The sequence below is a fragment of the Phaenicophaeus curvirostris genome, chromosome 8 (genome assembly GCF_032191515.1).
Source record: "Phaenicophaeus curvirostris isolate KB17595 chromosome 8, BPBGC_Pcur_1.0, whole genome shotgun sequence".
Taxonomy (NCBI): Eukaryota; Metazoa; Chordata; class Aves; order Cuculiformes; family Cuculidae; genus Phaenicophaeus; species Phaenicophaeus curvirostris.
Window position 1 is genome coordinate 5,655,870 of NC_091399.1, and position 16,160 is coordinate 5,672,029.

At 40.8% G+C, this 16,160-nt stretch overlaps 1 protein-coding gene across 2 annotated transcripts in view; it reads left to right on the plus strand.

Annotated features, from left to right (window-relative positions):
- SLC30A7 (solute carrier family 30 member 7) overlaps positions 1-15,603 on the plus strand; it is a 32,964-nt gene extending 17,361 nt beyond the window's left edge. The window contains exons 9-11 of one of the 2 annotated variants that reach the window (XM_069862219.1): positions 6,071-6,161; positions 7,161-7,310; positions 10,575-15,603. In XM_069862219.1, coding sequence (XP_069718320.1) covers positions 6,071-6,161; positions 7,161-7,310; positions 10,575-10,622 — 289 coding nt within the window. In that variant the 3' untranslated portion in view covers positions 10,623-15,603. The remainder of the gene's footprint in view (positions 1-6,070; positions 6,162-7,160; positions 7,311-10,574) is intronic. The other variant, XM_069862218.1, reaches the window with a different exon arrangement.
- Positions 15,604-16,160: the final 557 nt, after the last annotated feature.

Here is a 16,160-nt window from a genome sequence, read left to right on the forward strand (position 1 = left end):
GGTTTTATGTTGGTTGGTCGCTTTCTCCTCTAAGGGAAGGATCCAGACCAGTCTAGATTACAATATCGCTTTGGATGTGGTTTTAGTCTTAATAGTTAGCAGGCTTTCCAGCTGGAACGAGCTTGCATAGAGCTGCATTATAATAATGCCTTATTATCGGAGTGTGTATAGAAATTTTCTTGAAATGTAAAATAATTATCTCACTGAATTTTGTCTGAAATTTTACAAAAATAGATACTTTGCAATTAAATTTTACCATTTTTCTGGAGCTGATAATTAAATATAGTTAAATTAAAAAATATATTTCAGTAAATCTGCATTAGGATGTTACACTTTGCATGTCCAAGCAAATATTCAATCAAAATGTGGATATCATAGTACACTTAAATTTTTGGTATACTTTAAGGTCATTATGTAGCTGTTGCAATTTATTTATGCCTTTGCAGAAAGTTGTGATTTTGTTGAAAGTCTGATGACACTGTGTTTACACGGGTCATTAGATTTTAAATACAAGATGTGTATGTTTTAGGAATATGTATAGAACATCTTGTGTAGTCCAGGTGTTGGGCAGAGGCGTAAACTTGTGAGTAAAGTGATATTTTTGATTCTTCACATACAGTTTGTTTCAGATTAAAAGCTGAATGAGGGTGATAAGATGCTGTTAGAGGTTCATGAGACTCTTTTGAGGAGCATTTTAATAGCTTGCTATTTAGCAAGGAAATCTTCAAGAAAATGTCACTTGAAAAGTGAAAACCAAACCAAAATTGAGAAATCTATCTGTAAAAAGGGAATTTAGTTTTTAGTATTTGGTACGTTTTCAGTTGTTTGAGGGTTTAATGAAGTTTATTTTTTACCTTTTTTTCTGAATAAAGTGTGCCTATACCGCTTAACCTGGTAGTGATTTGACTTCCATCATGTGTCCTCCAAGTTTTTGCTTAATGGTCTGAGTTTGACTCAAAGAGTGTGCAGGGTGTATGTAGGGGTTAGGTTTGTCCAAAAGCTCCCTTGTTTTGTTTTGTTTTGTTTTTTAATCTATGTTCTTCCTGGGATACTCATGTATCCAAAGTGGGAATAAAGGCAGGAAACACAAGTCCTTACTCCATTCTGTGGAACTACGTCAGTAGAATGTCAAAGCTGTTGTATGTGAGTGCAGAGCGGTGTTGTTGCGCCAGCTAAAGCGGCTCTGAGGTGGCATGTTCTCTGCCTAATCCCCTGTGAGTTAGTGCTGGACATTCTGGCTGCACAGTGAAAATCTGGCGTGGGATTCTTCTGAGGTTGTTTTCACTGACGAATACACTTCTCAGCTTAGCAGAGGCAGAGATTGGGTAGCTCTTACTTGAGTGGCAAGAAGTAGGATCAGTCACTTCCCTTTGGTAGACTACGGCTGTCTACATCCCAGTAAAAGCCGGTCTTCAGTAGCATTGTATAGAAATAGTTAATACTCATTATGCTTTTACTTGCTGTAGAAAGTTGTGTTTTCAGGTTGGCAATCTTCAAGTTTTTTTCCAAGATGTTTTTCTCATCCTTTAATGTGCCTGAATCAGTAAACAATTTCTCAAGTCTCTAAACTGCTTTTAATATTTAAAACTAAGCATTCATTTATTTTTCAGCCTTAGGATTCTAAGCCGTTATTTTGAAATGTTGAAGCAATTTTAGTATTTCGATCAGCTATGTGAAATTAGGCCCCCGGCAAAAACCACAGCTCTGGTATAAAGCAAGAAATTTGTCCGAAACCACTATTAGAGCCACATGTTTCTAGAAAGGCACTGCAGACTAAATACGGTGCCAGATTGGATAGGGCACACAGACTACATATTAGGTGGTCAAAGAACTGAAGCAATTTACTTCAGTCATTTAGTGAAGTTGTTTCCATGGATTACATCATTTTTACATAAAGTGTGGAGCTGCTTGAACGTGGTCTGATATGAAAGAGCTTTGGGGGATGATGTGCCTGTAACACTTAGGATGTAACAGTATCAAAAAATTACTCTTTCATTCACGAAGATTCAGAAGTAGTGTTGAATAGCAAAACTCCCCCAGCTTCTTGTTAGTGTTGTTTTGAGCCGTTGTTCCTAAGTGGCCTGCACTACATTTATTTGCAGGGTAACAGCACCTGCCAGCCTTGTTTGAGAATCAAACTACTAGATTATTATGAGAACAGATAATTCAGAGTTATAAAAGTAAATGTTAAACCTGTGATCCTTGTCTGGAGCAAAGCCTACAGGCTGACTGAAATGGCCATAGAAAAATTTTATTGAAGTTCTGGAACAGGCAGGCATTCCTGGCACAGCAGGTGTGGATGGTGGCTGGGACAAAGATGTTTACATGACTGTAGATTTTCAGCTATCGAATTTGAAGAACTGTAGTTTGTCTTAAGTCTTAGCAGTGTTTGTTTACCTTCCACAAAATCTGTGGTAAGTATCCTCTAGTTTCTGTAGTGCTGAGCGTGTTGAATGAATTTCCTGCTGTGCTTTGCCTGCAATGACTGTGTAAAGGGTTCTTTACCCTGGGGTTGCTTTCAGCCTTTCTGTCCAAGATCGTGATGATGCCAGAGTCTGGCTAGCTGTGCTTTTAATAACAGTGCCATCAACAGGACGGGACTGAAATGGGTAGGAGTATTGTATTATCTGAATGTGGTGTGAGTTGATTAAGCATCTGATGCTTTCACTCTTCATTGTTAATCAAACCATGTGTAGTAGTGACAGGCTGGATTTATCAGGTTCATGTCAGTGTCTTTTATCTGCATGAACACCTTTCGTTTCCTCTGTAACTGTGTGTGAAAGTGTGATGTGCTGCTAACACATTTTGCACACAGTAGCTGCTTTTGCTATTGGGGCCTCTGTAGAGGATGTGTTTACCTCCAGATTCTTGCTGTGGGTTAGTACCCCTTTCAAATTCTGCTGTCTTGTGAGAGTGTGATATTTTAGATTTAAGGCTTGATAATCAGAGACAATTGGAAAATTCTTTCTGCTTTACAGCAAAGCTTACAGACTGCTTATGCATGAGGAAACTCTCTGCTTGGTGAGAATTCAGCATTATTTATTTTTGTCAATAATCCTTTTGAAAATAAAAAAAAGGAGGAAGTACCAGTGCAATGGTTACTGCAGACAAAACCATGTCTATTCTGCACTAATGACTAATCAAAAAAAAAGGAAAGCTTGGTCAGATTCTCTGACCACATTTTCAGCCTGTTTGGTATCATCATCTTTCCTGATGTTTTCTTCAGTCACATGAGATGCAGCTAACATTTCTAGTGCCTCCTGGTGATTAGGTAATACTGTTTTTTAGTTAGCATTTAAGAAAAGAGCATGCTGTCTGGAATTTTGGGTTTTAATTAAAGGTTTTGTACTTCAGTAGTATGCATGAAACAATGGAAAGCCTGAGACATCAGAAGACTAAATTCTATAGTTTGAAATATCAGTTTGGCTTAGAGAAAGAACTTACTTCTGCATCCTTTGGATGCAGAGATACGTGCATGGGCTGCTGTGCTCTGACAACATTTGAGAGCATGCTACATCATTGCAGCTGTTTTTTTGCATTTTCAGCTTTGCAAAAGGCAAATTGTAGCTGAACAACCTACAACCTTGTGCAAGAGGTTTCTCTCTTTAAGCTTTACTGTGGAGTCATTACAAAAACATGGAATAGGTGAAGTCTTGCCAGTAGGGAGACCATCTTTTAAGCTGTACCACCTATGCTAGGAGTGGAGTGGCTTCCCCCATTCACCTCCTGTTATATTCATTGATTTTGAGCAAATAGTTACAGTACTTTCTGTTTAAAACTGCACCCCATGGCCTGGCAAGGAGAGAGAGTCTTTGGTGCTTGTACACACCCTGCTGATTGCATAGACCTAACCTTGAAGGTTTTCAGACTGCGGCTGGTCTTAATTTTAAATGCGTATTCAGCTGAAGAGCTCTCTAACAGGGTTTTCACTTCTTCTTTTCAATGTGCATCCTCTTCCAAAATGAATCAACCAGTTTCACTGACCACTTTCCTTTTTGGAATGGGTTAATATGCCCAACCTGCTAGTCTTAGATCTCTGTAGTCTCTCTCTCTCTCCCCACATCTTCTACTTGCTAATTAATTTCCATTCCATCAGATAATGTCAGTCACTTTTATCAAATAATGTAAATTACTTGTGCAACTCAGTCATCTTTTTGTTAGATTACTCTCATGGATTTTTTTTTTTCACTCTTAGTGGCATGTTCCAATATAAAGGCAGGCTTCTGCATTTTCCATTCCTTTAATCCTTTCCCTGGGAAAAAATATGTAGCCATGTACGAGTGGGGTTTTTTTGAAGCCTTTGGATGCATGTGTTACAGGATCCTTGTTAAATTTGTGGAGATGAAGTCAGTGTTCAAAAGCCTTGTATTCAGTTTGCGTCCTGAACTTGTGTATTGGTCTTTCAAGGTTTTTATTAAGAAGCAAACTTGCATTTTAAATAGTGAGTTAAACTGAAATTAATTCAATGATGGAGTATTTTGGCAGCTCCAGCTCCCTGTGATGTGACATTATTTAGTGAGATGGACCTATTGATAAGAGAATTTTTTTTCCCTAAAGTTCTGTAATCCACTCCCATTAAGCTTCCTTTAGACAGATTGACAGTTACTCAATTGCTAAATGTTTAATTGTCTTGGTGACAGGTCCAGTTTAGGCAACTTCTACCTGTCCCTCTTTGCTGCTTCTATACTTGAACTGATTCCTCTGTAGCAGATTCCTCTGTGAGGCCATGTGATGGAGAGCATCAGGCAGTGGATTTGCTTGGAATAACCAGTGTGTCAGCAAGGAGACTTAATTTTAGGGTGATTTTTTTTCCAGAGGTTCATTAGACAAGAGTCATACACTCTGTAATTCCCTCCCATCCCAAGCTAAGGATTAGCCAAGGAGTGAGCTGAGCAATCGATCAGCCAGCCCTGCTTCCGTGTACAAATGCAACCATGTCTTTAAAAATGGCCAGGAATGGTGAACTCCACGCTGTTCACCATCTGCAGACATACACCTGGTTTAGGCAGTGTGTTCTACATTGCTTCATGATATCTTAAACAAAGATTCTGTGGTGTCATTTAACAGACAGCCCAATTCATCTCTTACAAATGTATTTTGGTTGCTTTTTATCCCATCACTCTGTGTACTCCAGCTGTGATGCCAGTGCTGAGGTTTCTGAAATATATCATCACTTTTGGTCTGCAGTGTCAGGTGACTTGCATGCTCTGGAAATTAGATTGCTATTTAAGTTTCAGTATTGGGCTATAGGATACTCTGCTAAGCCAGACATGATGCAGTACTTCTAAACAAAAACTCATCATACCGACTGCTTTGTAAGAGTATAAATTCTTAGTGGTCGCTTCAGGGCATGGGCTTACCGGTCTGCTAGAGTTATTGGAAGAAAAAGAGGAATGTAATAATAATGATAAAGGGCATTAAGTGTCATCTTAGCTTGCTGATTCAACAAGACGATTTGGCCGGGAGGGGACCTCTAATTGCTTCCAAATGTTTAATCCTTGGTCTTGGATGAGACCCTAAGTTTAGTTCACTTCAAGAATATGCTAAGCTGTCTCTTTCTGGCAAAATATCTCTGTTATATCTGGACTGGTCTGTACTAATTTTGTTTTATGATCTCCCCATTATTATCTGAGTTCAGAAGAAAAATATGCCTTAAGTGAAACACAAAAGCAAAAACCATTTAAAAATGCATATTTTTATGGTTGATGTGAGTTATTGCCATTGAAGGTTTTAGGTTTGAGCTGCACTTATCAGCTTCTTCGTTGTATAACTTCTAAGATACCAAGAGGTTTCATCTCAAATCTCACGATTAATCTGTTGATCATCTTTTGTGATTGTCCACCAGTTGTGTCTGTGGAAAATCAGGGGGAGAAGTAACCTTGCCTTTAGTGAGGCACCATAGTGATGTTGACAATCTTATTTTCTGTACCAGGTTTTCATGGCAAATTTCTCAGCTTCTGATGAAACAAGAACAGTTCTCAAAGAGCATTAAGGAATGTGAAGTTGCTCTTGTTCTGCATCTTTCAAAAATGTAATAATAGCTAACTTTTTTTTTTCTTCTTTTTTCCAGTATTGTTCCACTTTTAAAAGAATCCATTGGAATTTTGATGCAGCGAACTCCTCCTTCCCTGGAAAATGCCCTGCCTCAGTGCTATCAGAGGGTGAGCTCTTAGGCCATTTTTGCTTCCGATCGAGCTGCTGACTGAATGAGCCTCAGCTGTGTGTATGAGCGTTTCTTGCAATGTTTTTCCACCAATGCCTGTGAAAGGTTCCTTGGATTGTACAAATGGAGGGTACCAGTTTGTTTCTTACTTTTTGGAAGTCCTAAATTGTACATAGCTTCAACTCAGTTTGTGTTTTAAAATGTCCTGTGTTTGTTTAGAAAAACAGATCCTGACGCTTTTCCTCTCAGAGTACTTTGTGCTGTTACGAAATGCCTGATGTTTTTCTGTTTTCAGTTGTTGTCTCCCTCAAAACCTAGTTCTGTCTTTTGTCAAGTGAGAAGGAATAATATTGGAAGTGTGCTTATACGAGTACATAGGTTACTCTGGGTTTGATCTCTCCTGGTACTCCTGTTTAACTTCTCTGTTACTGTGCCATGACTTGTACATTTGAAGCCCCTTTGCAAAGCTAGTACAAAGCACTTGGAGAAATGCCACCTTTCCTCAGGAAGTTACAGGATTGTCACATGGAAGCTTTGCTAAAATTGGACAGAGGAGAAAGAAGGGGTTTGACAGGAGAGACCTAAGGCCTCGTAAAATATTTACAGAAATATATTTCAGTTAATAGTTAGATTCTCTCACAAATGTTTTATGGGCAAATTCATGCATTTGCAAAAATTGTGGTTCTAACTGAACGCCCTCTAAAATTTAATAACTGTGACTTTTCTCTTGGACACTGTTACCAGAAATTATTTCAGAAATACATGTAGAATGTAAATGCAGCAAGATACAAAATGATGATAGCTACATACAGCCCCTATGCTTTCACCTTCCTTACAACTACTGAGATGGTAATGAGGTGTTTAAGTGAAATTTCACAAGTTTCAAAGTGAAGTAGAAGTAAAAAAATGCATCTGCTTTTCTAAAGTTTTCTCTGAAAAAACATAGTACTGATAAACATTTTCTGAAATATGTGTTTTTTAATTTGCTTTATTTTAGGTGCAGCAGCTGCAAGGAGTTTACAGTTTACATGATCCACACTTTTGGACCCTCTGTACTGATGTTTACATAGGGACTTTGAAATTACTCGTAGCTCCTGATGCTGATGGAAGGTGGATTCTAAGCCAGACGCACAATATTTTTACTCAGGTAAGTCTCACCAATGGGAATCACATCTTAAAGTGGAAACTGCCTGTCACATCATATGACATTGTAACTCTTAACAAGAAAAAGCAAATTTTTTCTGCTTTTGGTATCAGTGTTTTGAAAAGCTGCTCTGCCTCACCTGTGTAGAAGAGTTTCAGAATATTCAGCAGTGTAGGTGGAACTGCTGTACCTCTCTGCTTTAGGTTTTTGATGTTACATAATGAAAATGACAGCTGTAGTTGTCTGAGGTGTATCAGGTTAAGCTGAAATTATACGATGACCTATGAGGAACTGAGAAATTGCATGGGGCTTCCCTCAAGACAGAGCTTGTGACCACAGACTGGACCTGCTTAAGTTTTTCATTGTGCTGATGCTATATTTGTCATTCATTTCTGTACCTCTAGGAATCTGTGGTCTTTGCTTATTTTGTTGTTTTTTAGTAACACCCATGCTGTGGTGATCACTAGTTAAAACGCAACCCTAGGTTGTCATGTTGTGTATGACCTGTGTCTTCCTGCTTACATTCCTACAGGTTATATTCTTCTATGTATAGGTAGTGATGTATTTGGTAGCTCCTGTAGCTGATACGATGTGCTGGAATTGTAGTGAACAACAGAAATGTTATTAGAAGTTGATAATTCTTGCCTCAAAATTAAAATCTTACAAATATTCAGGAAGATTTTTCGTATACTTCCTTATATTTTCAGCCACTAAACATGAAATTCAGTTTGGCTGCCTATCCCAATGTAGCTACTGGGTATGAGTGGTGTCCGGGTAGAACCTAGAGCCTGCATCAGAAGGGCTGTGACCAGGAGGTCAAGGGAGGTGATTCTTCCCCTCCACTCTGCTCTGACCTGGAGAAGCATTAGGCTGACCTCACCTGGAGCACTGCATTCAGTGCCGGAGTCCTCAGCACAAGAAAGACACGGATCTGTTAGAGTGAATCTAGAGGAGGCCACAAAGATGATCAAAGGGCTGGAGCACCTCCTGTACGAGGACAGGCTGAGAGAGTTCAGCTTGTTCAGCCTGACGAGGAGAATGCTCCAGGGAGACCTTAGAACAGCTTCTGTACTTAAAGGGGCCTACAGGAAAGCTGGGGAGGGGCTCCTGATCAGAGAGTGCAGGGACAGGATGAGGGAGAACAGTGTTAAAGTGAAAGAGGGGAGATTAGATTAGATTTTGGGAATGAATTTTTTACTGTGAGTGTGATGAGGTGCTGGCCCAGGTTGGCCAGAGAATTCGTGGCTGCCCCGTCCCTGGAGGTGTTCAAGGCCAGGCTGGATGAGGCTTTGAGCAACCAGTGGGAAGTGTCTCTGCCCACAGCAGGGTTTAGAAACTTGAAGGTCCTTTCTGACCCAAACTATTTGATTATTAAAATGGAGTAGAAAATTCTTCTCCCACAAGAGAACTCTGTGAAGAATAAAGCTGGAATCTTCCTTTCTTTTATCATCCAGAGCCAAACATCCTGGTTTTATTCCTGATGTTGGAGGGCTGTATTTGAAAAGAACTGTTAAATTTGTCAATGTCCTTTTTTTGCTTTTGAGTGACAGAGAGTTCTCTAGCTCAAAAGGAGACAAAAGTTCGTGTTTAACCAGTGTTTTAGGTAACAAAATCTTGTCAGCCTAAGGGTACTGTTTGGAGATATGTAAGCTACTGAATTTTCCAAGGTAGCTGGACAGTGAAGAAAGGGTCTTGTGATCAGGTGTATTTGATACTGTAAGTAAAACTCGCTCCTGTCAGCAGTTTAATTAGTGCTTGCATAGATTTTCTTTTCAAAGCTTTCTGCAGTGGGGAAAGTCCTTGTGTGCTCACATGCGTGTTCTTTCCCTTGTTCTCAAGGTTCTCTTGGTCTGCTGCTGGCAGCTTGTGTCTGTGGTGGCTCAGTGAATTGTTTGTGCATCTCATAAGCGCTCCTTTTATTAACTTTGATAACATTTATTAAAAATTCCAGACTGGATTTTTTTTTTTAACGCATCTAGCATGCTCAGTTTCTGGACTCTCAAGAGAAGCAGCGCTGAAGCTGACCCTACACTGTGCTGCTCGAGTGCGTGAATTCTTTTCAACTCCTGGAAGGTTAAGGATTTTTGAAGTAGTCATGGGGAACCCAGTAGAAATAAACACACGTACTTGCTTTTATATTAGAGACTTGGGGAAGGAGGATTTGTTGTTACAATGTTCTAAAAGAAACTTAATTGATAAAGTTTGGTCTGTTTTGAGATGTTCCATCACGCACAGCTCTCAGATCACTGAACAGGCAGAAATCAGTCTGCATGGCTTATTCCTCACACTGTGTAGTTTGAAACTGAGGTGTATCTTTGGGAAGGACTTTGCAGAACATTCTATTATATTAAAACTAGTTGTACATCTCAAATTCTATATACCGAGCAAGTCGTTAGCTCTTCAGCTGTTCTGTAGCTGTGCAGGTATTAGGGGCCACAGGCCTAGGAGGGGAGTTGAGGGAACAAGGTCTATCATTTCTCTGACTTGTGGTAATAAGTGGAGGAGCAATTGGAGCAAGTAGAGATTGTTCTCCTCAGTAATATTTGCCCTCATCTTCTTACTGGAATCAGTAGTTGGTTTTGTCACTCCACTGAGCTTAAAGCAAGTTAGAAGAGAGCCTTGATTTTTGGCAGTGCTCAGCCTTATGCTTGAGGATGTCGCGTTGCTTAAGCAGTGACCATTGCAGCAGCGTGGCTGGCCTGCTGCTGAGGTTAAAATGTAGGAATAGGAATTCTGAGGAGAGAAATGCTGTTATACAATTCACATGCCTTTACCAGATGTTATTTTAGTGTGTTGTGATGCCATGTAAATTCGCTGTAGCTGTTTCTTGCTAAGATCTTAGTGTAGAACTCGTTCAAATAACAAATCCCGTGTTCCGCTGTTGTGCTTAGCTCTGTCTTAAACCGGTGGCTCTTGAAGCAGCTTGCTTTTCAGGAAGTTAAATTCATCCAAAAGAAAGTAAGAATTGCTGCTGTGCAGCTTCACGTGATAGTTATCAAGGATTATTTAGAATCAGAAAAGGTGATGCAGCAAAGCTGCTGTTAATATGTAATCACATATATGCATTTGATGATGTGGAGAGTGGGGTATTCGTGCAGTGCACTCCGAGTTTGTACATTTCCAAATTGCTGATGTGGGCAATAGATTACAGAAAAATAGAAATTGGAGGTTTGTTGCTAGGGAAGTTACTGCTGCGGACTGGCGTTCAGGATGGCTAAATTGCTTTAGCTTTACAGTATTTTTTAACTCTCTTTCTCTCTTCTGTAGGCAGGAGTGAGACAGCTTTACATACAGATTGATGTCGCAGCCATGTAGTATATTGCTGAAACTGTGCTGTTGGACCAAAGTTTTCTGTACTGTAATGGTGTAACAACGTGCTTCTCGAGACAGAGCCTGCCTCCACCGCTGCTCTGGAGTTGACTGAAAACATTTCTGCTCTTGGGCCACGGATGGAGTTCACTTCGAAGGCGTAAATATTGAATGAATGTTCTGGACTTCGAGTCTTGTCTTTTTGTGGCCCCTAAACTTGTAAGTTTTTGAGGGTTTTTTACTTACTGAGATTGTAGTACTGGAAACCCTGTCACACCTTCAGTAAAGCTGCTGAAACCACTGCTCATTCCCATAAAACCAGTGTTATCAACAATTGGAAACTTGTTTTGTAGCTGATGTCACAATGGCTGACATGCTTCAGTATAATTCTATGTTTGTACAATTGTTTGTACTTTGCAAACTTAATGAACCAAACCATATTGGGTTTTCCAAGTGCCTTTTATATCAGGAGAGGTATTTGCCAGCATAAATCTGGAGCATCAAAGGGTTTTAATACTTTTACGAATATCTTGTATGCAGTGTGGTTATTTACTAGTGATATATGGGGGTTTGTGTACTCGCGTTGCTGTAGATGTTAGACTTCCCTTACACCTGCATCCTCCCAGACAGACAGGAAAATTCCAAATGTAAAAGGCAAAGCTGTTGTGAAGAGGTTCGCTTCCAAAACAAGATGGATATTTGGCTGCACACACCTTATGGAAATTATTCAAGTCAAAGTATTCGGTTTAACTCCAATTGTTAGTCTCTTCATTCTGTTGAGAGTGACGAGACATTCCACGATGGTTCCCACGTTCATCGTCACTGAGAGAACTAGCAGCTGAGGGAAGGTGCTGGTGAGGGGGGCAGTGCTTGAAGCTTTTATCTTCCAAGTGATATGGTGGGAAAAATTAAATCCCTAAATTGTTTGTGAAAGCTTAAATCTCCTTTATTTGAATAGGTTGTAATAAGTGATTAGTGAGGCAACTTTTGAAAATAGTTGTATCTGGTGGTTGTACCTGAAATGGAAATGAGGACCATGGTTCCTGCTGTTTGATTTTGCTTCTTCCAGGTTGACAAATCTGGTATTTTTTACTATCTTCCTGTAGCCTTGTGTGTTTTCATGGGGGAAAAAAAATTCCATGCGATCAGTTGTGTTTTCTTCAGAAACATTAGTCTGTCATGTTTTCCTAGTGTTTATAATCATTTTATGCTGTCAGGTCCCAGTGTTGTGTTCAAAGACAATCTGCTCTGTTTGGTAATTCGGATACTGACTCCACTGTGCTGTAGTGGTTAACCTAGGGAAAATTTTATAAGAGGACATTTTGCAAACAGAATATTGTGGATTAAAAAACCAAACTAGGCATTTTGCTGATAAATCGTAGCAGCTGCTGACTGGTGGGGATTTTACGTATCCTTAATGCCCTCTGGAGCTGACGGTGTCTGTGCAGTAGGTGCTGAGCACTGGGAAAGCACCAAAGATTCCTTTGCAGGGAGGGTTTGCTTGCCACCGATGTTGCAGAGATGAAGTTCTTTGTGTTCGTTCTGTCATTCCTCTGCAGCACCTGGATTTCAATCTCTCTTTATGTGAACACACGACAGTTGCCACACTGATAGGTGGTTCCTGAGTTCTCTAGGTGAGATGCTGAAACAGGAATGTTGGATTTGTACAAGGCTTGGGGCTGCACTCTTGTGCTTGGAACTGAAAGCAGGGGCTGAAGAAAAATACAAGTAAAAAGCCACGTACATGGTGCATTTAAGCTTTACAGTCTCTTCCAGTCTTCAGATCCTTCTTTATTCCTGTTGCTGGTTTCTAGTCCTGTTCACTTCTTCCAGGGATGTGGTGCCCTTCCGTCTGGCTGTGCTGCTCCACATCTCTCTCCTGACCTCCTGCCCCTGTCAGGCTCCCTCCCTCTTTCACCTCGCAGGCGCCCTGCCCGGCCTGGAGCTCCTGACGGGACAACGGGATAGGAGAGCTGCGCAGGGGGTGCAAGAATCTGTTGAGCAGATTCGAACATTGCAGTTTAAGATGCCGTCTGTACAAATGATCATGGGAGAGGTAATTAAAATAGGGTTGGGACTATAGGGCGGAGGTCCCTCGTACTGTTCAGTTACGTACAGGCTGCTGCTTGTCTATTGACAGTGTGATTTCATGATTTTATTATTAAATAGTCAAGCTTGCTGCTGTTTAAGGCCAGAGATCAGCTGGTATTGTTTTAAAGGCAAGTACCAGCCAACTTCATTGCAATCGTGTCCTGATCCAAGAGCAGGCTTTGGTTTGTATCATTTTTATACCTGCACGTTTTGGGACTGAGTGTTCCCAGACTCACCATAATGCTGTGGAGCTGCCCGGGACGCTGGGCTTGGCCACTGTTTGAGTTGGTTTTAGTGAAAAGAAAACTGCTGCAACTCGCTTCCAAGTGAGAATCTGCCTGAGCAGCAGTTGGGTTTGGTGGTGGTGATTGTTGGGTTTTTTTTAAGATGTATGGCTACAAACTTTTTAAATATGGGGAATGGAGTGAAAAAGCCTGTCAGCAGATCATTACACAGATTTTAATTCGTTTTTGACATATTTTTGTTGCTTCTGAGGACTTATCTGACTGTTGAAGCATATGTACAAGGCTGAGTTTTCTAACCAAGATGGCACTTTCTTCATTGTTTTAAGGACAACTTGATGTTTTTTATACTAAGAAATATATCATTTGCTTGTTTGATGTAATTGGGGATAGTGTAGGGAAGTCAGATTCAAGCAGACTTTAAGCTTTCTTAGGGTTTCTGGAAAAGGGTAAGCATCACAATATTCTATAAAAGACAGCAGATGCCATATCCAGTTGGTAACCGCAGTCTTACCTTGTGTGTCAGTAAACAGCCTTTTTTTAACCTAGTAAGGGGACACCTGCTCAGGAAAGCACAAATCGTGCACTTGGAAGTGCAGCTTTTCCTGTCCCGAGAGTCAAAGCTCTGTTACTTTGCGTTTTGCTAATTACCTTACACTGAGCCGATTTAGAACACTTTGCTTCTAACACTTTACTGGCGATGAATCGCATCATCTACACACAGATTTGCTGGTGCGACTGACATCCAGAGATGGATGAATGTCTGCTGATCCCCCGCTAACACTCAGCTTCCTGATGCCTGGTACTGAATTTTGAATCAAGTTTTCAAAGTAAGATTTTTCTCTTGTCTTTTGTCTTGCTGAAGCTTCGTGTGGTGTTGCTGCTCTGCCTGGAGGTTATTTTTCTGTGACTGAAAACGGTAACTCAGAACTGTATTGGCCCAAAGGCCAAGCCTGCGAACTGCACGGTTCTTACAGGACCTACAGCACAGCACGATGGCTACGGGGGGGCTGTACTAACTGATGTTCATCATAGCAAAGAACAGGGGAAGAAGGTTCCTCTGAAGAAGATGCACAGAGGACTGGTCCCTCTGTAGGCCAGTCTATACGTACAGACAGACTTGTTCCTTGTATCTGCCCGGCTCCTGCGAGAGCGGTTACTTGTGTGGTTTGCTAAACTAAGGCAAAAAGTGCTGGTCCAAATAAATGACTCAGCTTTTTTATGTAATACTGCTTACTGAAACGAAAGTTTAATTGCATCATTAGTAAGAGCTGCTGACATTATCTTTTCATAAAAATGGAAACTGCTGCTACAATAAAACGGAGCGTAGTGACTCCTAACATCCTTAATTTCTTTTCTGAAGAAGTCCAGCTGGGTTTGAAGGTGAGGGAAGGAAAGGGTGTCTCTTGTTGACTGTTGTAAGAGAACCTTTTTGTGTTTGTAAATTTTGGGAATGTAAACAAGATACAAGAGGGGAGAGAAGCTGCTGCTGAACTGCAGTTTTCTGCCCTTTGCCCCTACTGTGCAATCAAATTGTGAAGTTTGTGACTTTCTCCCTCAGTGCAGATTTCAGTGGCAGAAACCATCATGCTTCTAGAAAATGAAAATCCTAATCAATACTCATGTAACAGGATCTTTAAATTCCAGTTCAGAGCAACAGCTTTAGTTCCTAATTAAGCCCTGCTTCCCCAGCAGCCATCAGACTGCCACTGGCTGTGATTCTTTATCATCCCACCCCTTTTAAGCGTGTTTGGGAGTGAGCATAGAGGGATTGGCTTTGTTCTTGTTCTTTCTTTGTTAATAATCCGTTTCTCTGATCCCTGATGCTGTCTCTGGTTAATTCCTCCTTTACACTTATATGAAAATCCTTATCTGCAACCTGCCGGGATTCCCTTTTGGATTTCTCCCCCATTCAGGCTTTGTTGCAGTGACCATCCCTGTGGGACTTCACTGGCTAGAGGCTGCTCTAATGTGAAAAGATGCCAGTGAGGCTTTGCCGTGCCTGGCTGCGAAGGCTCTGTGTCTCGCTGTGTGCACAGACTGGTTAATCTGCTCGTCTGTTCCAGTGAGCGACAAAAGGTTCCTGCCTGTGTGGTAATTCGGCGGAAATAATGTGTAAAACGAGTTGTGTATTTCACTTCCCACGTGCATTGAAGATTTTCATGTGTGTGCTGGGATCTTGTACAAGAGTTAAATGAATTGCTACAGCGTTTTGGCTCAAGTGTGAAATATTGTGAATGAAGAAATTGCCAAAATCATTCCTGGTAGCGTACAGCACATTGCTTGCATTCAGCACACGGCTTGCCTTTACCTTTTAAGTGAAAGGAATTACTCCTAGCAGTGAGCTCAAGTCGAACAGCACGGTACCTCCAATACCTGTAACGAAATCTTAATGGTAGCACAAGGCAGCTCACTACAATCCTGCGGACTGTGTATGATTTTGTCCTGGATGCTGATGTCAGTAGCTTCGCCATGACTTGTCCCAAGTGCAATATTAGAAATTTTTAAGGTAATCTTTTCTACTTGAATACAGTCTATACAAAATGTTAAATGTCCTGTATTGCTGAAAAGATATGGGATCAAATTTGTTTCCAATAAATCTTCAGTTTAAAAACCAAAAAGCTTAGCTGCCTGCTTTGTTGTCGCACATTCTGCGGAGAGTGGCTGAAACAGCAACCATCGACTTTTAAAAACAATTCTTGCAGTCTGTTTTCTGAGAACTAATTTAAGGTTAATTGTGGCTGCAGTTTTGAGTCCTGCACTTCATACATGCTAGCATTTAGATACAAAGAAATCCAGTTCTATTTTAAGTTGCAACCTTCTGAAATAAGAAATTCTGCACAGCTTCTCCCTCTCCTGGTTTAGATGGAAGGAGCACTTTCCCCGGTCTGTGTTCACTCTCCCACATGTGAAGACGGACACAGACGTAACAGCTTCTGCACACCGATGGTTTCTGTCGGTGAGAGAACGACTGTTTCTGGAAAGCTGCAAAGCAAAACTGAACATCCGAACTGTGTTTCTAGCAGTGTCTGCAGGAGGATTGTTGATGTTCTACAGCAAAAGCGATGCTGGGCCAGGTAGCTGGCACACCTCAGTTCTCTACTTCCACTTCTCATCTTAGGCATCAACCCGAGACTGATGTAGATGTCAATGAACTGAATCAGAAAAAGAGGCTTTGAGGTGTGAAGGTTTCTGGAGGTGCCTGTGTTAG